Consider the following 25,352-nt stretch of genomic DNA (forward strand, 5'->3'; position numbering starts at 1 on the left):
CCAGTTCTGTGGGCATGGCCTAATTTGCGGCTTGGTGGGCATGTGACCGGCTGGGCATTGGTTGTATGTAAATATAAATATGTAAATATTGAATTTTTTATAATTTAAAATTTGCTTGCAGGCAAACTCATAAAATTTGCTAGCAAGCAAACTCACAAAATTAACTCACAACCATGTATGTAAATACTGAATTTTTTATTAAAAAAGAGCAACTTTTACCCCAAATCAGGCAAAGCAGGCAGGTAGATTGAGTTGCTCACAGAATCACATATTCACTCAGAGATCTGCCATTCTGTAATCTGCTACCTGAGTCATATAAAATTTGCTTGCAAGCAAACTTACAAAATTAACACACACACCATGTATGTAAATATTTAATTTTTTATTAAAGAGAAACTTTTATCCAAAATCAGGCAAAGCAAGCTCCCAGAATCACAGATTCACTCAGAGATCTACCATTCTTCAATCTGCTATCTGAGTCTGCATTGAAAAATAGAGCTTTAGTCCTAAGGAAGGTTCAGCTCTGCCTTTAGATTAGCTAAAAAGCAAGAAATCCAACGATTTCCTGCTTTCCAGCTAATCTAAATCTCCCGGCACAGCAGAACAGCTGATGGTCGGGGGGAAAAAAAGGAAAAACAGCTACTTACCAAATGCAGGCAAGTTGGATGGCATGCATGCCAGGTAAGGAATGAGGGGGAGGGGAGGGGAGGGGCCAGCCAGTGGTGCAATTTGCCGGTTCTCCGAACTGCGCAGAATCATAGCAATCGGTTCTATAGAACTGGTCCAACCAGGTAGAATCCCATTCCTGGTTACAATCCATTCCAATTTAGTTAGGCTGTTCTACAATTTCATTCCATTCATTCAATTACTATGGTTGAAGACTAATCTTATTGCACAACATTTGTACTCTATACTGTGTGTATTCTTTCTAAAATGCTGAAATGCGTAAGACTAAGAAAGTATGAGTGAAACTTATCCCAGCTGCCATTCTTTCCACATTTATTCTGTTTTTTAAAGCAGTGTCTATGTTTTGAACCACGGTCCTTTAATTAGTTGTACTGTCCGAGTCGCAACATCACAGGAGCAATCCTTAGCAGAGAAAATTTATACATGATTACTGGAAAGGAAGCCCCATTAAATTCAGTGAAACTTCTTCCCAGCCTTAAATATTTTGTTCTTGTTGTTCTGCTATACCAAGGCAGGAATGCCCATTAGGCAGTTAAAAAGTCAAGATGGCAGATGACACAATCTGCCAGGGCTAAATCACACCAGCTGCATACCCCATCTAGGCTTTTTTGACCCTCCATGGATAGGTCAAAATGGATAAACTCCATGGATGCTCCACTATAATAGGCAAAAAACCGACAAAGTAGCAGTCAAGTGTGAATTGGCTGCTGCATAATATTCATTGTCTTTAAAATGTTTCTAAAAATTACATTTGATTAATTTTCAAACATAGTACAAGAAGAAAAAATATTCTGTTCTGAATCTGTCTATACACGTGAGGGGAAAAGAGAGTAGGTATTTGTAGGCTGATTAAAGGTAGACCATTAATAATCTCGGGAATTAAATAGCTTAATCCAATTCTGAGTTTAAGGAACAAGAATAGAAATATACAGAAATAGAACAAGCCAATCAGGCTTAAGATTTGACTAGTCTTTCCTCTGAATGCAAAGTCTTCCTTTCAGAAAAATAGGAAGATGATATTATTTGCATAGGTGAGTTGCTTGCCCATTGCTTATGGTGCTGGGGGGGGGGGGGTATAATTTAGACTGATAATAATTCAAACCTTTACTCAAATCAAAAAACTATAGCTACCTGTATGTGTTGTTATTAGTGTTCTGCATTGATAATACAGAAAATAAATAAAGAAGAAAATAAGATGGGTGAGGGTTTTGAACTGTGTTTTGTAATCTTTATGATACCACAATTATTTTGTTCTTTCCAATGTGATCAGAACACAGCTGTACCAAATCAATGAAATTGATTTTAAGGCTTAGGCTTTGTAAATATTTACACAAATCTATTCATTATCTAGGTTATTAACAAAATGCCAGCTACATTTGCTGTCATAGAATTTCACAAGATTTGTTCCAATAAAGAAATATTCTATATTTACCCCTCAAAATAGGCTAGTTTCTTTAGCATTAGTTGGAACCATATGATTCTAAAGTTGTAAGATTGAATTCTGAGTAGAGATAAAGTTCTAGGCTACACATCAAGTGAGGATAAGAGTTTCTTAAAATTTTATTTCATAAAGGTGTGTGTGTGTGTGTGTGTACACACACACACACACACACACACTATATATATATGTACAAAAAATGTGTATATAGATGCAGATGTCCTTTGTCAAGGTACAGGAACAATATATTTCTTCAAGCGGGTGTATTTTTTGTTTTTGTCTTTACATTAATAGAATTTCTTTTTAAATATATTTTAATTGCTTTACTTCTATTTCCAAAATGTATTTACTCTGAAATAGATAATTTAATTTGAATGTTTAAGATTATATTGGAGTCCCACTGATTTTTTTCCTTTATGAATATACTGTACATTATTATAAAGTATTAATATTAGAAGTACTAGTGGCAAAATTATTTGATGGTTTTGCTAGCCTGAACTGTATTTTCTCAGAGAATCTACATTTAGAAATTTTTCAGACTTTAAGTGAATTCCAATCATTCAAGAAAATACCATTTTACCTTCAATTTTTTTCTACTTTTATCTGCCCTTGATGACAGTTTGTAATACTAAGATGTTTAGCTTATTTTAAGATATTCTAAATCCATAATTTATGATTAAACGGAAAATAATAATGTAATAACTGATTAATGTTTCAGTTGGAAAGAGTGTTTATTATCTGAAGTAATGGTGATGAATGATGATACTGTTTTTGGATTGGATTCTGTGGATGGTGGAAAAACCATTCTGCTAATTTATCAAACTCTTTGAAGTTCCCACAGCCAACTGTCATTTTGTCCTGGAAGAGCCTTTAAGCATCCAAAAACTATTTTTGTGGTCAATGAAAGCTACAGAACCAGAACAAAACTGAGTGAATTTGTTTTGAACCAAGCAACATTTAGAAATCAGTATTAAAAATCACATCAACTGATGTAAGTCACATAAAGAAGATCAACTAAAAGTGGATGTTAAAAAAGGAATAAAGATTGGTAAAACTATATGCAATTTCCAAGCTCAAGATGATTCCCTATTTATTCTAGAATAGCAAGAAATCTTTGATTAAGTTAGTTTATATTAAATAATGAAGGAAAAATGTTTTATTAGCTTCATTTGTTCTATTTTAGCAAGATCTCTGCATCACAATTCAACGAACATGATATTGATAGACATATCAAAAGGCTATGGATTTTTAGTGCTATAATTTATAGTAAGTTGTAGGCTTCTCTTCCATGGATGGCCTTTTATTAAACTGAACATAAGTCACAGCTTATCAGCCTATTTAATTTCCTATTGTCCTTCAATTAGGTTTTTTGTTTTATTGTTAAGCAATGTCAATTAAAGAGGTTACACTCTATTATTTCATTTTCGTCTGACCATGATTATGTATGCATTTTTTAAATTTACATTAACAGTTCAACATCAAAATAATCTCTACAAAATAATGGTGAAAATATAAAATCAGAAAATGGACGTTGTGTCTGCTTTCTCTTCACTTTTTTGATACATTCATGTGTTCCCTCAATTTAATATACCTGGAAGCCATAAAAATGCAGAGATAAATTTCACCAACAGATTTTTGATTAAAGACCTTTTGCAGCTATAAGATTCATATAGTTAACCTTCTTTGGCATGTTATATAGCCCATTTAAAAAGTTATTCACAAAGAAGTAAAGTAAAAAAAGACATTTGGGAAAAGGGGTTAAGAATTAGTGTGCCTCTTCAGTCTCTAAGAATGATGAATTATGGTGTTATTTATATGGAGCTTTCAGAATTGTCAATTTAAGTTGGTCCTTTTAAGATAGCTGTGCATTTAGGACACACACACACACACACACACGTGTGTGTGTGTGTGTGTGTGTGTGTGTTATATGTATGTATATATATATATATATATATATATATATATATATGTGTGTATATATATATATATATATATATATATGGCATTCAGCCTTGTTTGGGTATTTTCCCACGTGATTGTAGTTGTGCTTTTAAAGTTGTAGCGACGTTTCAGCAGAATCTCATCTGCCATCATCAGGCTTCTAGATAGTGTTCATCCGTGAGTCAGGCTTTTATACTGGTTTCAGATTTAAATTTGGGGCAGCCTATTGCTGTGCCAGAATGGTTTTTTCTTCACCCTGATTGGTTGGGTGTCTTGGTCTGTGTTTATTGGTCTTGGAGTTTGCTGTGTTCTGCTTGATTGGTGTTTCTAATATCTCCTGTCTGTTTTTGGCTCTTTTTGTCTCTTGATTGGCTGGCAACATTGTCTTACTTTATTGAAGGCCTTTAGTGCAGCTTGGCTCCGGGTAAATGGACGGCTATCATTAGTTAGGAAGCTAGGTTTCATCTGGGTGCCTGGTTGGGGTGTGTTTGAGCTGAAGGTATCAAGGGGGATCTGTCTGTGCCCAGGTGTTTGCCTGGCTTGTGGTGTGGAGATTTTTTTGTTTGTGAGTGCAGGCTTCCAAATGATTGACAGTCTGGTGGAATCATCTCTTCTGTTCATGCTTTCTGGTCTTTTTTCAATCTCTATGGCTTCTCTGATGATTCTGTGGCTGGGGTTTTCTATAGTGGCTAGGGCAATAGGCTGCCCCAAATTTAAATCTGAAACCAGTATAAAAGCCTGACTCACGGATGAACACTATACAGATGAGATTCTGCTGAAACGTCGCTACAACTTTAAAAGCACAACTACAATCACGTGGGAAAATACCCAAACAAGGCTGAATGCCATACATTTAAGTACCCGTGAAAACTTAAGAAAAAAAATATATATATATATATATATATATATATATATATATATATAGAGAGAGAGAGAGAGAGAGAGAGAGAGAGAGAGAGAGAGAGAGCTAGCTAAGCAGTAAAACTGCTAAGATTTTTGGCGGTGAATGGGGAACAAACAAACTGTTCTTCCATTATCTGACAGTTTAAAGTGTTCCATTTTTAAAAATAGAGATTTTCTAAGTGTCATGTCAACACATGCAATACAGATAAAAAATTTCCTATCAACACCTTTAAAAAATATATGTTGTCTGTTCCATTGCAGCAATACACACACACACACTCACACACACACACTCCACACACACACTCCACAACACACACACACACATTTTGTCTAGCAATACTATCAATTAACTTCTTTGTTATCTCAGATTTTAAAATCGCATTGCCAGCAGATGACTTTAATAATTTTCCCAAATTATAGCCAGAACTGCAGTTGGCAAGTTCCTAAACTTTATATGATTTTAATCAGTAATTTTAAACACTATGTTCAATACTCCAAAGGTGTTTTTTCAAGAGGTAACTTTATTGCATTGTCTTTGAAGATGTTTCATTTCTCATCCAAAAAGTTTCTTTAGCTGAAGAAGCTTCTTGGATGAGAAGCTAAACATCTTCAAAGAAAAACAAAGTCCATTTGCCTCTTGAAAAAGCACCTTTGGGACAACTCTGACCTGGATAACTGAGAATCTCCATAAACATTTAACTATGTTCATTGCTATACAAACAGAAAAGGTCAAAAAATACAGTAAGAGCCCTGATGGATCAAGAATAGAAAAGCATGTTATTCACCTGAGAGTAGCTATTCACAAGCTCTCAAGACCAGACATGCCTGATCTATGATCATTGCTGTCTAAAAACATCCTGAACAAAAGAGTGAAGCACTATGATTTCTTTCCTCAAGCTTTAGCAGCTTCAGCTCAAATCCTAGCTTGGGCTGCTAAACTATTTCCCAAAGACAATGTTAGGAAATTAGACACTTCCATTCTAGAGGTGAGATATGTTCTAGTGTAAACATCTTGGTTTCATTCAAGTCCTGACTGACAATACAATATTCCTCTTAAGGAACAATTATACATTGCACCATTTTGATCTCATTTAAAATGTATTATGCGTTTATAGAATGTGGTAATAAGATTAAACACAGAGAGACTATTACCCAGTATATTGTCCTTTGTACTTTATCCATGTGTTCATTAATTCTCCATGTTCTCCCCTACTAATACTTATATAATTCCTACAATTATATAGAGATGTGATTTCATATTTTATTACATTTTTAAATATGAATTCAATAGATTATAATCAAAATATCTAACTTTATTGGGAAAGAAGCATAGAGGAATTTACATAAGTCAATAAAGTTGACTTTTTCTTGATCCAAATTAAAGCAACATATTTTCCCAGCTTGGTGATCTGCCATGGTTCAAGTTACTTGTAAATTATGATTACTGGGAACCCTGACTGTTGTATTCCAACATATCTGTGATTTCCTGCTTTTCCAAGTAAAAATATATGATAAAATATATATTGGAATAAACTTAAGCAAACAATCAGCATGCATGGACATCAATCACAGTTGTTCCATACAACTGTGGTGGCGCAGTGGTTAGAATGCAGTATTGCAGGCTAATTCTGCCGAATGCCAGCAGTTCGATTCTCACCAGCTCAAGGTTGACTCAGCCTTCCATCCTTCCGATGTCAGTAAAATGAGAACCCAGATTGTTGGGTGCAATATGCTGACTCTGCCAACCGCTTAGAGAGGATTGTAAAATACTGTGAAGCAGTATATAAGTCTAAGTGCTATTGCTATTGCTAAAGTACAGTAGTTAAGTAACAAGATATTAAAAAGAGGAACAGAAAGCATTTAGATGAGTAATACACTCATTTCCAGAACATTAATGTAAAGGTTGCTATTAAGCATTGTTGAAACATTGGGGAGGAAAAGCTGCTACTTAAGTCTATTGTTTGTGTTAATATATTTATTAGGTCATGATCTTAATACTTAATACTGAATGTTTTGCTAAAAATGTAAACTAACAGGATTGAACACAGTGTGTGGATCAACAAATTGAAGATGGCAGCTATGGTCATGGGTTTATTGGCATCCATCTTTCTAACATGAATTGCAATGGCACACATAAAATGGGTGAAAGGCTTCATGTGATAGCCTGTTCTGGGACTGATGCCTTCCATGCTGCTTGTGTATGTATGACTGTGTTATCCTATTGCATACTTGACACACAGTGAAGTTAAAAATGTAGACTAATGTGCATAATGCAGACTACAAGAAAATACAGATTATGCAATGAAGAGCCACTCATATAAGACCATACATGGGCAGAGAAACAGTGAAAAGAAACCCCTCTTATAAAATGTATATATTGGCGGAAATGAAAACATTGAAATTATTGGGCAGACTGAGCACAGAAACTAGCATACTGGACAAAATGACAAAATGAATTACTGGATAAGGAGATAAGAATGTGGAAGACAGAGTCTGCAATGGGGTGACATATTTATGTCACTCAAAGCATTCGATCTTCTACTTTTGCAATGCCAGAAAAATTACAAAATCTGCAAATCATCTTTGAACATCAAAGGTTTATCCAAGTGTCAATTCCAATATTTCTTTTGAAGGAGTGATGTGTCCTGGAATCGAATAACCTTTTCTCAGTTTTATACTATCTTAAACTACAAGTGGTGGACCGTGTCATTCTAATGAGGTTTAGGGGACCATACAAACTGTGCTGTACCAGCTGATAGTTTCAGTCCAGGATGATTCCTACATCTTTTTGAAAAGAAAGCAACCACCAGCAAGTTGTAATTATCAGAATTGCAGTAGAATCAGGATACCCTAGGAGCATTGCATCCTTTTGTAATCCATTAAAATTATCATTGACCTGCCTAATATGTTTAAGCAATCTTACTTTCAGAATAGTAACAGAATTAATTCTTCTCTTATTTTTATTCTTCAGATAAGTATCAACTGATGCCAGCAGAACATTGAAAATGGGACAGGTGACAATCCAAGAAACACCTGATTTCATCCATGAAACAATGTGTTTGCAATATCTGATTGAAATGGAAACCATCTTTCTTATACAGAGTGGAAAAGGAAATAACACTGATTTTTTTTGAGGCAATATTTGAAAGTTGAAAAAAAGGAAAGTGAGGATAAGATTGTCCTGCTAATACTCTTTTCTGCTCAGCAAATGACATTGTTACATGTAAATGTTGATTTTCTAAGTTCTTAGAAAAGACATCAAAATGATATACTACAATGGAATATAATTCTGTGGTCTGCTGTACACAGAAGTGAAATATGATTTCTTGAGTATGGAAATGACTATTGTGATCCTCATGATGAACCACTGTATGGCTTGAAAGTCAAAACATTTTTTTTAAAAAGTCATTACAAAGAACACTGTTACAAGTGACAAAAAGGCCACTAATTTCTTGACTAATTTTTCTGAAAAATCTGAAACATCCAAATTGCAAGTCCATCGATAAAAATAAGCGTTGTTAGGAAGGAAAATATATTGGTGGAAAGAAGTTATCCATTAATTCTGAGCCTGGTGACAAAGTAAATACGCTTGGGCTCACAGTTCACGTAATTTTGAAACTATATGAAAATACTGTGTTTCACATTTTTAATCATTAAAGTGTCTTGTCATTCAAATTTTGAGTCAAATTTTGACTTTCAGGAGAAACATTTTTAAGTTGAATAAATTTAGAATGGTATATTCTTACATCTCCTCCAGCTTTATTTGCTGATTGTGCAGAAGCTGCTTAAGTATTACAATTAAGATTATTAAATCCTTAAGAAGACAAAATGGATGTACCAGATACTTACTCAGTTGCCTTAAACTGGGGAAAAGAAAATGCTTCCTGCCAAGGGAATATGAAGGACTGCACAAATGGAAAAGATTTCTATAAAGAAATGGCTTTTTCTGAATTCAGCTATTCTACAGAAAGACCACAAGAAAATTACACTTCCCAAGAAATCAATTTTAGAAAGAAATGTAATAAAGAGATGAGTAACATGCTACAAATAAGGAACAACAGCTTATTTGAAACAGGGACTGCTATGCTAATTTCATGCAAGGAATCAAAAAACATAAGAAGATATTCTGTTCCAGTCACATCTATTGATGTATTGCCATTGCCTCAGCTTAGAAGAGACTCGGGTTTTTATTCCATGCCATCTTTATCTTTAAAACTCCTTTCCACCCCATTCAAAGTAGCAACTACTTATAAAATAAGTAGTAATAGATGTGTCAGCTATACAAAACCTTATTCAAGTTTCACATCATTGTTTGGTACTGTCACAGATCTTAAATCCTCACACTGTTATGCTTTTGCTTCATATGATCACAATATGAATGTGTGTCATACTAAATTAGAAAGCAAGTTCGGCTATACTTTTTCAGAGAATAACTATTTAGAATACAGACAGAGTAGTAAGGAAACAGGGCAGAATTCTATTATGAATTCTTGTCAAGCTCAAAAGGAGAAATATAGGTCCACTGAGACACCAGCAACCCCAAAAGGAGGTGAAGAACATATTACCTTAGAAAAAGATGGTTTTGTTTGTGAGGAAGTTCTAAGGAGCAAAGACCAGCAAGTTCAAGTCCATGAAAAACTACCAAACAAAGTAACTGCAAATCAAGACTTTTTGCTTTCCGAAAGGCTATCAAGTGACAATAGTGATAATAACATTTCTGCTAAGCTTTCTGTAGAAGACATTCAGGGTCAAGAATCAGTAATACAATCAAACAAAAATCTTCTGCAAAATATTTTTGAGTCTAAAGAAATGAAAAAAACCCAGAAAAAATCAGTCAGGACTGTAATAACTGGAGAATTGGAACAGAAGCTCATCATTCCTGGTGACATTAAATCTATGGCAAATTCATTTGGCTTGGCAATAAAAAAAGAGCCCAGCAGCAAAAAGGAAATAGTATTTATGTTGCCTCTTTTGGATACTGAAGAATCAAACCGAATTAATGAATTCCAAAATTGTACTGACATTCAGAAAGTGTTTGAAAACATTCCGGAAGATTCTGATTGCCAAGATTATTTTATACAAACTGAGCATCTTTTAACTGGGGACTCTTTCACAGATGCTCCAGAGGTGTTGTCCAGTGAACAACACATAAGTCTGTCTCATCATTCTGGAAGTCATTTAGCAGATCTTCAGACAGAGATGTTATTCAAACCCAGCTCTGAAAAACAAGATGAAGAAAGAGAAGCAAATATGAATGTAATCATAACCTCAGCCACATTCCCACCAGTAAATCAAGATGATCAGATAGGCAAGTAATTTTAGCTTTCTCTGAAACAGTAAAGGCAATCTCTGTAAAAGCAAAGGGTGACAATGACAAAGGAATGATGATTTTGAAATGGTCATCAGATTTTTGATTCATATATAGAATCTGTTCAAATAACCTGTGCAGTTTTTAGTGCTGTTCATGATGTGGTGAACTATATATTTGCCCCAACTATTAATTTATGATGATATTTTAAGAACATCTAAATAAATTTTACATTAACGCAAACTTATATATTACCAAAATTAAATTGGCTTTAGGATTATTGACAATGATATGATGCTTCAAAATAGTATTATTTTGTAAAATAGTATTACAGCAGCGTTTGAGTGTTGTTTCTTTTGTAACTAAAACAATACATGAATACACAAAGCAGTTCTGACTTGCCTCCAAAAGTTGTGAATACTTCAACACTGGAAATGTTTAAGAAGAGATTGGACAACCATTTATCTGAAATGGTATAGGGTTTCCTGCCTGAGTACGGGTTGGACTACAAGCTCTCCAAGATCCCTTTGAACTCTGTCATTCTATTCTATTCTATTCTATTCTATTCTATTCCATTCCATTCCATTCTATTCAAAAAATTGTGATGGCGCAGTAGTTAGAATACATCTGCTTGATGGCTGGCTGACTGCAATTTGGTAGTTCAAATCTCACCAGGCTCAAGGTTGACTCAGCTTTCCATCTTTCTGAGGTTGGTAAAATGAGGACCCAGACTGTTGGGGGTAATATGCTGACTATGTGAACCATTTAAAGAGGGTTATAAAGCACAGTGAAGTGGTATGTAAGTTTAAATGCTATTGCTATTGCTATTCTATTTTCTATTCTATTTGTTTTATTTTATCTTATTTTCTATCTGTTCTGTTTTCTACTCTACTCGCTCTACTTCACTCGATTCCACTCTTCTGTTCTCCATTCTATTCTATTCTGTTTTGAAAGAGTGGAAGAAATAATTGCTTTTATTTAAAAAAAAAAATCAATTGTGAAATATAACCTCCCAAAGGTAAGACATCAGTACAAAAAAACCCTATATATAGACATTTCAGAAATTAATAAAGAATACATCATATTCACCAATTTTTAATATTCAGTCTGGAAACTGCTTTCCAATTCAATACCAAACCCTAAATTCAATTGCCTCATGAGAGTTCTTCACAAACATTCATATTGGCGGGGGGAGGGAGATGTCTGTCTGTTGTCTGTAAATATACCCAAAGTAAGAAACACCATCGCTGCCACAAATATGCTTCCCTTGATCATGATGGCATTGTTTGCCAATGCCCTCTTTTTTCTAATGTTTTTGTCCACCAATGACCCAGAAAATAGGAATGTATTTGTTCTGACCCAAACCTTGTTCTAAGGAAACAAACACAAAATAGAGGTGACAGCAAAACATGTTAATAATTCTTTATGAATTCCATTCTTTCATAGTTAAAAGGCTGTTTCAAACTAATTGTCTCTGATAAGAACAAGCCTTGCCAAGGTTGTGCAAGACTGCCGAGAACACTAGATAAAGTTACTAAAAAATATTTCAAACACAAAGTGTCTCCAAACACCAACCAAGATATTCTGAATGTTCACCAGGCTTGAGTGCAAAAACTTCTTTGCTTCCTGCAAAGAATTCCGGTTTCTCAGCTGGCTTTTATCTCTTAAGGGAGGGGCCATTACCTTGCAGCATTGCTCCCATGTTGCCCGTGCTGCAGCAGCTGCTCTTTCCTTCAAGCAGCCCTGTGCACAATGGACACAGGCTCCCCGGGGACCTCTTCATCACTGCTGCCAGCATCCACAATCTCCGAAGGCAGCATTCCACTCCCTGATGGTCCTGGCTCCATCCCTTCATAATACATAGGCCCCTCATCTGAGTCCTTGCTCTCCGAGACCTCAACCGTCTGCACCTGCTGCCGGCGAACCACAGCAGTATTTTGAAAAATACAGATACCCAAATACAGATCCACTTAGAATGGAAAATATATTTGGCACACTGGAACTTTATACAAGGTGGTACTTTCCATTTTTTATAAAATGATTCTTTTAGTTTGTATTTTCAGTAACTGATATTAAGTTAATATATTTGCAACTTATATAAAGTAGAATATTATAAAAGGTAATCTGGAATTAAATGTTGTTATGTGTATAGTGTGTTTCTTTTTTTTCTCCCCACAAAATATAGCTATATCACTGAAAGACACGAGCACAGGATTATCAAGTGATCAAGTGCTGAAAGATGCAAGGACAAACAATAGTTCCCAAGAGGAAGAAGAAAGAGACCATTGGGCTAGACGAAGGAAATGGTTCAAAAACAGCAGAAGACACCCTTCAGCTAGAAAGAGCTCTAAGTATAGCAGCTTCACCATAGGATCCAGTAAGTACTGCATTTAGTTGGTGATATGAAGAAAAAAATTGCTAAAGATTTGCAGATAAATTCATCACTTGTCCCATGGGAGTTGTCCCATTGCAGAATATATAGGTCTAGAGGTAAAATTGTAAAAAGCAATGTGTTTAGAATAAGGGCCATGGCCATATTAAAGAGCTTACTATGGCTCCAGATACCTCTAAAATCGGTTCCTAGATTATAATTTTTAAAAGGAAAATGAATAAAGAGGAGATGATTAAATACAAGCTAGAAGAGCAATCATAAAAACTATTTTAAAATTTTATTTACATTTAAATGTTAATGAAATAAATTTTAACTTTAGTCTCTCTCAACATCCCGTGTATGACTCATTATAGTGGAATCTTTAGCACATTATTCAGAGCCCAGGATGCAGAGGTGGTATTCAGCAGGTTCTGACCAGTTCTGGAGAACCAGTAGCGGAAATTTTGAGTAGTTCGGAGAACCGGCAAATGCCACCTCTGACTGGCCCCGTCCACATCTATTCTCTGCCTCCTGAGTCCCAGCTGATCAGCTGGGTCTTCTTTTGTTGCCCTGCACAGGAGAATGGAGCTGGAAAGTGGGGTGGGGAGGGAATGAGGATTTTGCAGTAAACTTCCCCCAGGAGTAGGAGGGAATGGAATGGGGAGAAAATGGGGATTTTGCAGTATCCTTCCCCTGCCATGCCCACCAAGCCACACCCACCAAGCCACATCATGCCACGCCCGAACTGGTAGTAAAAAAATTTGAATCCCACCACTGCCAGGATGCTTCTTGATCCAAAAAAGTTGGACTCCCAGTTTAGATAAACTATCACAGAAATACCCAAGCTGTATGTGAGAAGAGAACTGTAAACCTGACACTAACAATATTTTTACACTCTAGTAATTGCACATGAAAAATCAGGTGCCTTTTGACATGATTCAGCTCTTTAGTGTGCTTCAGTTTAATTTGGGAGGTTTTAAGCTGGCCCTTCAAAATGAAGAAACTGTTTTAAATAGCTGATGCTAAATATAAGGAAAAGATAGCAAAATATTCATGGTTTAAGATATTACTAAAGGTTTGTTGTATTTTTAATATCACAGAAAAATCAATGATTTTCTGTCATAGATTAGGGGGAAAAATAAACAGTACAATAAAAACATAGATTAAGAAAAACAAAAACAAAATCCTCCCAGCCCTTTATATCTATCTATAATAGCCTAAATGAGGAAAAAAATAATTAAATGTTTTGAAAATGTATCTATCAGTAAAATAAGTATTTCATTTTTATTCCTTTTGCCAAAATATAAAGTTCATAAGTGTCTTTGAAAGGCATCCTTTCCCCCAAAGAAAATCTTTCTGAAGCTATTAATTTGCAGTCTTTGCTTAAACTTGGCTAGACTTGACTAAGTCATACACTCTCATGGTGCTGTGACATAAACAATAACTTGTTGCTTGAAAGTGCTGTGTTATGAATACTATTGTCCCTTATGTAACATGATGTTGATGAGTGCTTTCTGGAATGATTGAATTAACTGTGAATCATTCATCCATATGATCTAAGCTGCTCCTTGAAAACTCCTCCTCTCTTTAACTGTGGAACTAAAAAAAAAAAATCATTGAGCTTTTAAATCAATGTTTTTTTTATAAAGATCAGTCATAACACATGGACTTTCACAGGTCAAAAGGACAACAGAAAGGTAAGCTCACCTAGGCTTTTATGTGAAAGTCTGTCTGTAATTTTCTTTTCTGTGATCCAGCAATGGTAATGTTGAATAATTCATTTGAAGGGAGTTAATGGGAAGAAAAATCTGTCTTGGGGGGAGGGGAGAATCCCTTACATTTTTCTGTAACATTCTGAACTAATAAGAGAAGATTATCAGATATTTTATATTGTATTAATCTGTAATGAAAATAACACAGGATTCAGTATTAAATATATATATACATTTCTAGGGTGATGATGTTGAGAAAAGAAATTCATATTTCTTTGTAAACATATTACAAGAGAAAATGAGTTAATACAAAAGGAATATTAATCTAAAACCAGTGATTTTGATAAATTATTTTTTTAAACCTACATATAAAAATTAAAGTTAAGATGTATGTTCAAATATCAAAAGCCTTACTTGTGGTATTACTTATTTTAGACTCTCCTTTTTGCTTCCCACACAAAATCCACAGCTTTGTGCTTTCTATTCTTAACATTAACAAGCATTCTGAATATTGGCTCATAAAACTAAACCTGCAGACCTCATCTGCTCTGCTAAACAATAGGAAGGTATTTGAGCAAAAACATTCCTTACATAATTGGTAAAAGTTCAATAGGATAGAACAAACTTGGAAACCGTGATTGTGATCAACTTTACGTGTTTTTATATGATCCTGAAATTTAATATGTCCTAGGTTCTGGGTTCAAGAAAATAGCAACCTTTACTGTGTGATACAGATAGAGCTATTTTAAATGAATGACTTGAATTGATATGTGCCTTCTAATTGCCAGGCTGCATGCACTTCAGAGGTGGTATCCAGCAGGTTCTGACCAGTTCTGGAGAACTGGTAGCAGAAATTTTGAGTAGTTCGGAGAACTGGCAAATACCACCTCTGACTGGCCCCGCCCCCATCTCTTCTCTGCCTCCCGAGTGCCAGCTGATTGGCTGGGTTTTCTTTTGTTGCCCTGCACAGGAGAACGGAGCTGGAAAGCAGGTTAGTGGGGTGGGGAGGGAATGTGGATTTTGCAGTAACCTTCCCTCAAGAGTGGGGAGGGAATGGAGATTTTACAGTATCCTTCCCTCGCCACGCCCACCAAGCCACGCCCACAGAACCTGTAGTAAAAAAAATTTGAATCCCACCACTAATGCACTTGCTTGTCAAGTTCAATAGAATCTAGAAGTCCTTTTTGGCTGTTTATCTGGGACTACAGAAGCAATAGCAACAGCTAAGGTATAGCCAAGTCACAAATCAAAGGTTTAATTAGGGGACAGAAGCTGAATTATCAAAGCAAATCTTTTTACTTCTCTCTCTCTCTCTCCAATCAATGGAACGCAGATGTTCAGCATTTTTGGACGCTCCCGAGGCCTCTCGTCCTGAAAGCCCATTGCCACTGATTTGAGCCTCCTCATCAGAGTCACATATCATTTCTAAGCATGGAGCAGTGATAGGATTCAATTTTTCTGTGGGCATGGCTTGGTGGGCGTGATAGGGGAAGGATACTATAAAATCTCCAGTCAGAGGTGGTATCTGACCTACTGGTTCTCCAGAACTGGTCAGAACCTGCCAAATACCATCTCTGGAATGGAGGCACTGGCCTAGCCCAAAGGATGATCAGCATCACTCTTTCTGTTTCCTTCTGAAAGCTTGTGCTGATCAAATATATGGAAAGAAGGGTAAGGAAGTAGCTTTAGTGATAGCCAAAAGGAAGACTCACTTAATAAAAATGAAAGCCTTTGTCTGAAGTTGACACTAGTCCTCAAGCCAGATTATATTCATATTTTAAATATTTAATACCGGTAATAAAATATTTAATATAGCTTACAAAGTAATAAAAGAAGATGATATAAGAACAGGATGAAGGCTGAGTTGTAACAATGTTTGGTCTGGTGCCTAGGGGAAGAGAACCTTTGTTTTTAACCATGTTTTATTGTTTGTTGTGAGTCACCTAGAGTTGTCATATGAGAGAGTCCTGGCCATATAAGTCTTGTAAATAAATAGCATAAATAAATAAATAAACAAAACTAAGTTATAATTTTATAGAGACAGAAAGAACAAGACATTAAAATACTCAATTTATTCACAATAATGAGCAGAAAAATCATGACCAAGGCATGAATGGATCCTTTTTGTTTTTAAGAATTTTTCCCCACTTTTTTTTACCAGTAGATTCTAATTTCTCTTCATCTTTTTTTGCTTTTAGTAACTTTGTCACTTTCTTGATGACACCAACAAAAATCTTCCTTTTCCCAATTCTTGTTTTTTCCAGTGAATTCACATGGTGGTCCCTTGGATCTGGGATCACACAGGGAAAGTGGCTTCTACACAGAAATGTTCCATTCAGCTTCATGGGTGTTTCAAGGGGATGATCCTAATGCAGACAATAACTTCAGATGTCTTAGCAAAAGGCCAGTCACTGGTGAGTTTAAAGGAGCATGATATGATAATGTCTTCAGAATAGGCAAGTTAATGATTTTTTAATTCATTATCAATTGCAAGATACTATTGCTTATAAAAACAACGATAGATAGAAGATAGATAGATAGATAGATAGATAGATAGATAGATAGATAGATAGATAGATAGATAGATAGAATAAATCTCTCTATGTCACGAGGGATATAAAAAGACATTCAGGCATGTGATATGAAGGGGATCCGTGAGAGATAGGAAGGAATAAAACAAAATCAAGATGGTAGCCAGGACTGCACAATCAAACTCCACTCTTTTTACATGAAATGCAATGGGAAAAAAAACAATTAGAGTTCAGGGCCATCATCTTGACTATTGTTATAACCTTTTCAGACATTGTTGTGGAGTCCATATGTATAACCAGTTATTTACTTGAACCATGTACCTAAGTGTACCTTAAAAAGTTAAGTGTTTCAATGAAACACTATTGGGTATACTGTGTGTCTCATAAGAATGCAATCTCAATTACATTAAAGAAATGGTGGGATTGCCATCCCAGTAATGATTATTGTCCTTTTCTAATGAAGATATTAAAATATTTGTTCTGTATCAAAATATAAGACTCTATAAGACCAAAGTTAAGTTGAGGCAAGTTTCATGTGATGGGAAATAGGAAATTGGAAATTGAAAGCTAAGGATAATTTAATAAACATTAATCATAATCAATAATGAAATTAAAATAGAAAACATCACTCAGTTCTTTTTCTGCCCTGCCAGGCTTCAGCCAATGTACGCTTAGAATTATCAAAGCACCTTGTGATTACAATTTTATATTCTTGATTATTTCTTTGAATTTAATAATTTAATTAATGATTAAGATTTATTCATTGCTTTTTTAAAATCCATTTAATTGTAACTCCATAACAAGAAGTAGCCCATTCAGAATTATTTCTCATAGTCAACAATGCCCCATAAAAATATGAACATGGTCATTTTACTTCACTTTTGTTTTCTTTGTTCTGTTTAGTTCGGGAGCGAACTGTGAGGATTCCTAAAGGAATGGGTGACTATCCTTGGGGATTCCGAATCCAGTTCTCAAACCCCATCTTGGTGACCAAAGTAGATTCCAGTAAGTGACATGATCATCCCCAAAGCTCACTTCCTTTGTGAAAAGATTCAAAGGAGTTTTAAACGATGTTGTGTTTTAAAAAGCCAGCAAAGAGATAGCAGGTGTTTCAACAATTCTGATTTTTTTTTTATTGTGATTACAATGAAGCATATTTTTTTAGAATTCTATTGGATTTCTATAATACGGAGAAAATCCTGCTGTTACTCTTGCAAATAGACCTACTATTGTAATAAAAAAAATCCTTATGGGAACCGTTTTCTTCTTTTTTGCCACTCACTTATGGATGAAGAAACTTCCTTGATTCTGACTTTCATTTAATCAAACTAAAAGGGTCAGCTCCTGCCTGAAGCAATTACTTCTCCTATGCTCTGCTTTATACCCTGCTATAAAAAGATGATAATAATGACAAAAAAGGCCAGTGTGCCTTGGCAGTTAGGGGGGGAAAGTGGATTGCTTGTAGTTTTGCCTGTCTCTTTTTTGAATAAGATCATTTTTTAACACCTGACATCTTCTTGTGATAATTCAGTTTGACAGAACAAATGATTACTTGAATATCTGTCACCCTGACATGTATCTCTTTAGAAAATATTTGATATTGGGAGTATATCTTTTGGATTCACCTGCTCTTTCTTCTCTTTTCCTTCCCCACATGAATTTAAAAATGTCCGTTTCAGGCTTACTTAATAGTTTGCCCACCAAACCTGATTTCAGGCCACTAGTTATACTTGTTTGCATTTATATGAAGTGTGGACATTTTCCTTGCAAAAATTATTGTTTCTAGAAATGCACTTACATTCAGGTTTATTTGCCGCTAATAAATATTTGTAATTGCAGAAAATTGTAAATGCAAAAAAAGGATCTTGCTGGAGACTCATGCTTTACAGCAGGGGTGTCAAACTCACAGCCCACAGCCCAGATGCATCATGTACTGGCCACCCCCATCCCCGTTTTAGTGAAGGGAAAAAAGGTGTGATATGTCACATGATGACAACATTACAACATGAGTTTTACGACACAGATAAGCAATCTATTTCTTTTCAGATGTTTCGAGTTAATTCTACATAAGTTGTAGATCAGGTATCCTATTCTTATTTCAGTATTACAATTACAATTTTGTAGGATACTGTTTCTTTGATGGAAACAGGTTGAAATCCAGTTCCTGACTGCACTATTGGTATTTATTTTCATTATCCACAGGTGCACCTGAAATATGTTGCGTGAATAATTTTCTGTGGACTGTAAGAGTTTTATGGGTTGAAAAGCAATTTCAAAAGGCATTCACAAGTAAAACCCAGAGAAGTTCAGAAGTACAACATACTTTCTTTGACATTCCTTTCTGGCATTTTTAAAACTTTCTAAATGGCAGGAATGAATAAACCATGAGCCAGTTCCTTCAAAATGGCTTCTTTTCTCCAAACTGCAGTAAATGGAGATGGTGAAAAGTTACCCTCCCAAAACCTTCAAAAATATTGAAATGGCTTTGGAAATGTAATGTCAAGTTTATGGATGTATCAGTCAAATGCAAGATATATTATTTGATGAGCTTTTATGAAAAGAGCAGAAGCTCCCAGAACTCCTGCACCTGTCATTTCTCTGCTAGCTTCTGATTTTTCCTTCCACTCCTTCAGAAAAGAGCTTTACGCTATTCAGATGCACTTTCTAAGGCACGGGGCATCAGAAAATTTAGAGTACTTGTATCAATTAAGGATTTCTGTGTTTGTGTTTTATGGAAGAAAATACTTCAGAATACATTATGACATTTAATTGTATGCTGGCAAGAGATACAGAGGAAGAACGTTATTCGGAGAAACACTGAGGGATAATTCAAATCATAGTGACTTGATAGACCTGAATTGAACATATTTTCTACATTTCCTTCTGTCCCTAGCATGTCTTTACATAAAAGCAGGCTACATCCATCTGTACCACAGACATAATAGGGGTGGTGTTCTACTGGTTTGGCCCGGTTCTACCAAGCCGGTAGCAGTGATGAGCAGTGGAGACCAAACCAGTTCTGTCCACTGCTCTGCTGTTGAGCCCACCTGCCCACCTGGGCTCCCATACTCACTTTTATCTGTTGAATTTGAAGTGCACTGCTTTGTGCAGCACAGAAGAGTGCCGCGCAGCAGTTGCTGAAGCAACTGGGATCGTGCAGGCTTGCAGGAGATGAGTTAGAACGTCTCTGCACCTGTGTGCAAATGCCGTTGCACCTGTGCAAAGTGCACATTTGGCACACACCGCACGCAAAGTTTGTGCACGCACACAAAGTGTGCCCACCAAGCCATGCCCACCAAATCAGTGGTAAAAATATTTGAATCCCACCACTGAGACATAATGTGCATGAATATTTAAGCTACTGATAATAATCCAGAGGATAATTTAGTACTTCTGGATCAGACATATTTTTATATGTTTGGAAATCCCACCAACTAGTTCTTTCCATAACAATTATTTTGAAGCTCTCAATTCTTCTAATGTTTGTTTAGCTCTGTGGGAATGCAAAGTGGTTAAGATATTAGATTAAGACTAGGTTCAATCGTATTCTCAGTCACTGATGCTCACTTGATGATTTTGTGTCAATCACTCTTAGCCCAGTTTACCTAACAGCACTGTTACTGTAGGGACAACAATTGTATTATAATCTTAGTCCAATTTATTATAGGGAATACTTGGAGAAGGGAAAGCTGCACATGCTGCCTTGAGCTTCTGAAGAAATATCTGAGCACTTCCATAGAATGAACCATCAGGGCCCTCTGGTCTCAGAAATGCAATCTTGTTATCCTGCAACTACAGGTAGTCCTCAACGTATGACCATAATTGAGCCCAAAATTTCCATTGCTAAGCAAGACAATTGTTAAGTGATATTTCTTGCTCATGTTGTTAAGGGAATCACTACAATTGTTAAGTTATTAAGTCATGGTTATTAAATGAATCTGTCTTCCCCATTAACTTAGCTGGTCAAAAGGTCACAAAAGGTTGATCACATGTCCCTGGGAAATTGCAACAGTCATAAATACCTGCCATTTTGATCACATGACTAAGGGGATGGATGCTGCAATGGTTGTGTGAAAAAGGGTCATAAGTCACTTTTTTCAGTGCTGTTGTATCTTTGAACAGTCATTCAATGAATGGTTATAAGTTGAGGACTAACTATATTTGTTCTCCAATGAGTTGCCCAGCTCCTTCCAACTAAACATTAAAGGAAATCATAAAAAACCTGCAGTCAGAGCTTCACCTTCCCATCCTCAACATTTTTATTTGATTTCACATCAAGCTAAAAAAAAAAAAGCAGAAGCACAGATTACTTTTATTAATTCAGTTCACCTGTTATTTCTGGGCAATGTGTGAATTTCCTAACCAAGCACCCTGCCACAGATTAATAGAGTTGGAAGGGACTTTGCAGGTCATCTAGTCCAACCTTCCTCGCCCAAGCAGAAGACCCTACACCATTTCTGACAGATAGCCATCCAGTCTCTTCTTGAAAACTTCCAGCAATTAAGCTCCCACAACTTCTGAAGGCCATTGGTTGATTGCTCTCAATGTCAGAAAATTTCTCCTTTGTCTTCTAAGTATGCCTGTGAAATCCAGAGAGATTTCTGTAAATACAGCTTTAATTTGTACTTTGCCATAGGTTGAACATTGGAATATGGTAAAGAGCAATAACCTAGTAATATTAGGGAAATTCAAGAGGTATCCCTAGAAAAAAATAATCCCTTCTCTACTGCTCTTTTTCTTCTACCATTGCCTCTGCAATTCTTTTTTTAATGTGATAATATGATACCAGGATTGTATTATGGAGCCCATGGTTCATTGTTCATATTCTAGCCTTTTCAGATAATCAATGATGTCATTGTGTAATGACCTCATGCACTTAAAAATCAAGTGAATTCTGTTCAGGTTAGATTGCCTGTGAGTCTGACCTAATAAAAGAGTGGGGAGGAATATAAATCACCTCTCACCATTCATTTTAATGAGCCTCAAGCAGAGAACCACAGACAGTAGTCTGCATGACCCCAATATTAGACAAGTTCAACTTGGATTGCTTATGCAAAGCAAGGGAAAATCTTAGCCTTTTCAACTTCTTGAGAAGTGGATTGCAGCAGTGGATGTAATGAGAAGGAGGTTGCCTTCCTTGTGTTGATACAGTATTAGCCAAATATTCCTAAAAGCTGAGCATTTTTTTTTCATTTTGTGGCAGATAGTACGGCAGAAGAAGCGGGCCTTCAGATTGGAGACATAGTGATGGCTGTCAATGGCACAGATGTCACTAGCATGCCTCATTCAGAGGCAGCAAACCTAGCAAGAAAAGGTAAGTCTGCTCAAAAATATAAACTTTTAACTGATGATTTGTAAATGGTGTGGAGACCCACAACAATAAGAAATAATAGCTGCAGCACAGAGTGACAAAGTTTCATACAACTTTTAAAAAAAATCTTGCTCAACATTAAAACTTTCATCTCATACTTCAGGAGACCACAGTCCTGAGGATTTTTTTTTTAAGTTTAAGACATATTGTAATGAATGCTGTTGTTGTGATAGCATAAAGTTGAAATAAAAAGTCAAATCAAGGGGTAAAATGATGCGTTGGTTTTTCAGGCTGTGCTACTCGCCTATCAGGATATTTAACACACCCAGTGAAGAGATCACAATCAGTACAAAAATCCTTGGTTTAGCTCTGACTGTGCTTACTCAAATTGGGGGCATTATCTTCTCAACAATGACAAAATTGCACACTGTGCAAAAATAGAAAAAAATTGAGGAGCATCTAACTCAACCACAAATATCAACATCAATAATAAATATTGGGCAGGCATCTTTTCTGCAACATCAAAGTACTACAAATATTAATTCTCTGATTTTCTTACTATGTGCAATATGACTAATCATATCCTTCAGTTTCCTTCAATTCAACACAAATTATTTTCTTCAGCCTTTTTTATTCTCAATGAAATACCATGAAGAAATTGCAGTTACGAGTCTTTCAGTTCTCTGCCTTCAAGCTGTCTGCCTTACAATAGTGGATAAGGTGCCATTGGATCATTTTTGGTTTGCCACTTCTCTAAGATTTTTGTCCTATCCACATTTCCTGTTCACGTACTTTCTAGAAATTCCTTATTTGTGGATCAGTTCTATGCTTGCCAAAATATGCTTTCTTTAGTCACACATAGTTCTTTCTCACAATATGGAGCAGTCTACTAAGAGAAGAAGTAACTGATGAAAAGTTGTCAAGGAGAGATCCAACCTAGAATTAAGAAGAAATTTCCTGACAGTAAGAATAATCAGTCAATGAAACAGCTTTCCTTCAAAAGATGTGGGTCATCAGCATAGATTTTTTAAGAAGAAATTGGACAGACATTTGTCTAAAATTTGTCTCTTGCTTGGGCAGGGAGTTGGACTATAAGACCTCCAAGGTCTCTTCCAACTCTGTTATTCTGTATTCTGCTATTAGTTCTTAGCCAAAAGCCAGAAATGCCCAGTCAAATTATTACAACAGAATGTTTTACATAATGCTTAGGAGTCTATTTGTGGGGTTCTCACCATTTTAGGATAACATGAAAATAGGAATTGTCTGTAGACAAGCCAGGTTGCTCTATTCAATTGAGAATTTAATTAATGACACAAGCAATTGGATAACTAGGCTGCTGCTTTCTTAGGCTTTTAGCTAGAAGAGATGTGGTAGTATCGTATTTTATTTATTTACTAGATTTTCGTGCTGCCCATCTCATGTATAGGCATCTCTGGGTATCTTACAAACATTAAAAAGTGGTAAACATTAAAATAATAAACAATAAATAACAATAATAACCATTAGAATAAAAGATGGTAAGAAGAGGAGCATGAAGTACATGCAGTCTTCTCTTAATTTGATAGCCTCCAAAGTGATGCATCCCCATTAGGGGCCCCATACAAAACGGCAGAGCCAGTTCTACATTCTCTTATGGAAGGTCAGGAGAATTGGTACAGATCTAACTTGGGAGGATATGATTTCCAAGGGGCAGAAGCCGTAGTAGACCTCACTAGATGAAATTGTTTGACTGGTGGCTTCCATAATATGCCCTTTCTGCTGGCATGAGTGGGGCAAACCAATCCCACTGGACTGAGATGTTATTCATAGTGGAAAGGTATATTATCCTTAAAAACACAAGAAGATGTGTTCAAGGCCATATAGATTGCTCTTAACCTATCTGACTTCTCAGTTCAGTTGGATTGTTAATTCAGTGCTATTCAATACAGGTCTTCCTCGACTTATGACATTTATGGATCCTGCCCATTTATGTTGGAAGTCAAGGACTATATTAAATAAAGCACATAACTAATGCCTTCCTCTGTTCCTGCTTTGCCCAATACATTCATTAAACGAATGCTTGAGGCATTAGGCAGAGCATGGGGGAGACTCATGGATGGGAGAAACTGAGGAAGGCCTAGTGCAGGCATTGGCACTCCCAGGAGGCCTCGCCCACCCTCTAAGATACCCCATGCCCTGCTTCCTGCCCCCCACTCCCTTGCTATGTCACGTGGCATAAAGAAGAAAAAATCCAATCTCTTTTGCTTCCATTACAATCCTTTCATCTCCAGCCAGCATAAACTAGTACAATTTCTTCTTAGCCCTGCCAGCGCTAGTTTTATGCTGGTGGCACTAAAAAGATATTGTAGTGGTTTATCCTGGCTGGGGAGGAAAGCATAGCTATGGAAACAAAAAAGATTGGATTTCTTCTTTGCTCTACAGCCCAAGACTAGCGTAAAGTTAGCGATGTTAGAGCAAAGAAGAAAATTGATCTCTTTTGTTTCCATTGCAATGTTTTCTTCTCCAGCCAGCATAAACTACTATGATTTCTTCTTAGCTCCACTGGCACTAATTTTATGCTGTTAGAGCTAAGAAGAAATCCAATCTCTTTTGTTTCCATGGCAATCCTTTCCTCCCTAGCCAGGGTAAACCACTATGATTTCTTCTTAGTGCCACTAGTGTAAAACTAGCACCACTGGAGCTAAGAAGAAATGCTGACTAGAGAGGAAGGGATTTCAAGGGAAGCAAAATAATGCATAGAACCCAGTGTATTGGCAAAGGAGACTAACATACTATGTACCAGGTTCCATGGACCTGGCTGGATAAGATGGAAGGAAAAGAGATGGGTGAGTGTGCTGCAGTATCTCTGCAGTCAGTCGTAAGGGAGAATGACTGTGGCTGGGGGGAGAACTGCAAAATTTGTAACTTTGAAAAATATTAGTATTTAGCATTTAGGGTGTGCATGGAAACTTCAAATGTTTGTTGAATGGATAGTTGTACCTGTTTAAAATTAGAGGAAAAATCATTTTGAATTCATCTGAATCAAATCTCCAAAGTTGAAATAGCCTTAGCAAATATATATATGAGATGCCATTGCCTTAAGCAGTGCACCACCATTTAAATACTTAAATGGTGCACCACAGTGGTGCAATGGTTAGAGTGCAGTAC

At 36.1% G+C, this 25,352-nt stretch overlaps 1 protein-coding gene and 1 long non-coding RNA gene across 2 annotated transcripts in view; both read left to right on the forward strand.

The window, feature by feature from the left end:
• LOC148127357 (uncharacterized) overlaps nucleotides 1-25,352 on the forward strand; it is an 826,567-nt gene that overhangs the window by 518,109 nt on the left and 283,106 nt on the right. The window lies entirely within an intron of this gene.
• Nucleotides 721-25,352, forward strand: part of LOC113445087 (uncharacterized) — a 56,603-nt gene continuing 31,971 nt past the window's right edge. The window contains exons 1-6 of the mRNA XM_026714090.2: nucleotides 721-1,718; nucleotides 7,944-10,280; nucleotides 12,466-12,657; nucleotides 16,628-16,777; nucleotides 17,798-17,899; nucleotides 22,098-22,208. Coding sequence (XP_026569875.2) covers nucleotides 8,801-10,280; nucleotides 12,466-12,657; nucleotides 16,628-16,777; nucleotides 17,798-17,899; nucleotides 22,098-22,208 — 2,035 coding nt within the window. The 5' untranslated portion in view covers nucleotides 721-1,718; nucleotides 7,944-8,800. The remainder of the gene's footprint in view (nucleotides 1,719-7,943; nucleotides 10,281-12,465; nucleotides 12,658-16,627; nucleotides 16,778-17,797; nucleotides 17,900-22,097; nucleotides 22,209-25,352) is intronic.

The sequence above is a fragment of the Pseudonaja textilis genome, chromosome 2 (genome assembly GCF_049901715.1).
Source record: "Pseudonaja textilis isolate UNSWEBS1 chromosome 2, rPseTex1.2, whole genome shotgun sequence".
In the NCBI taxonomy this organism is placed as follows: Eukaryota; Metazoa; Chordata; class Lepidosauria; order Squamata; family Elapidae; genus Pseudonaja; species Pseudonaja textilis.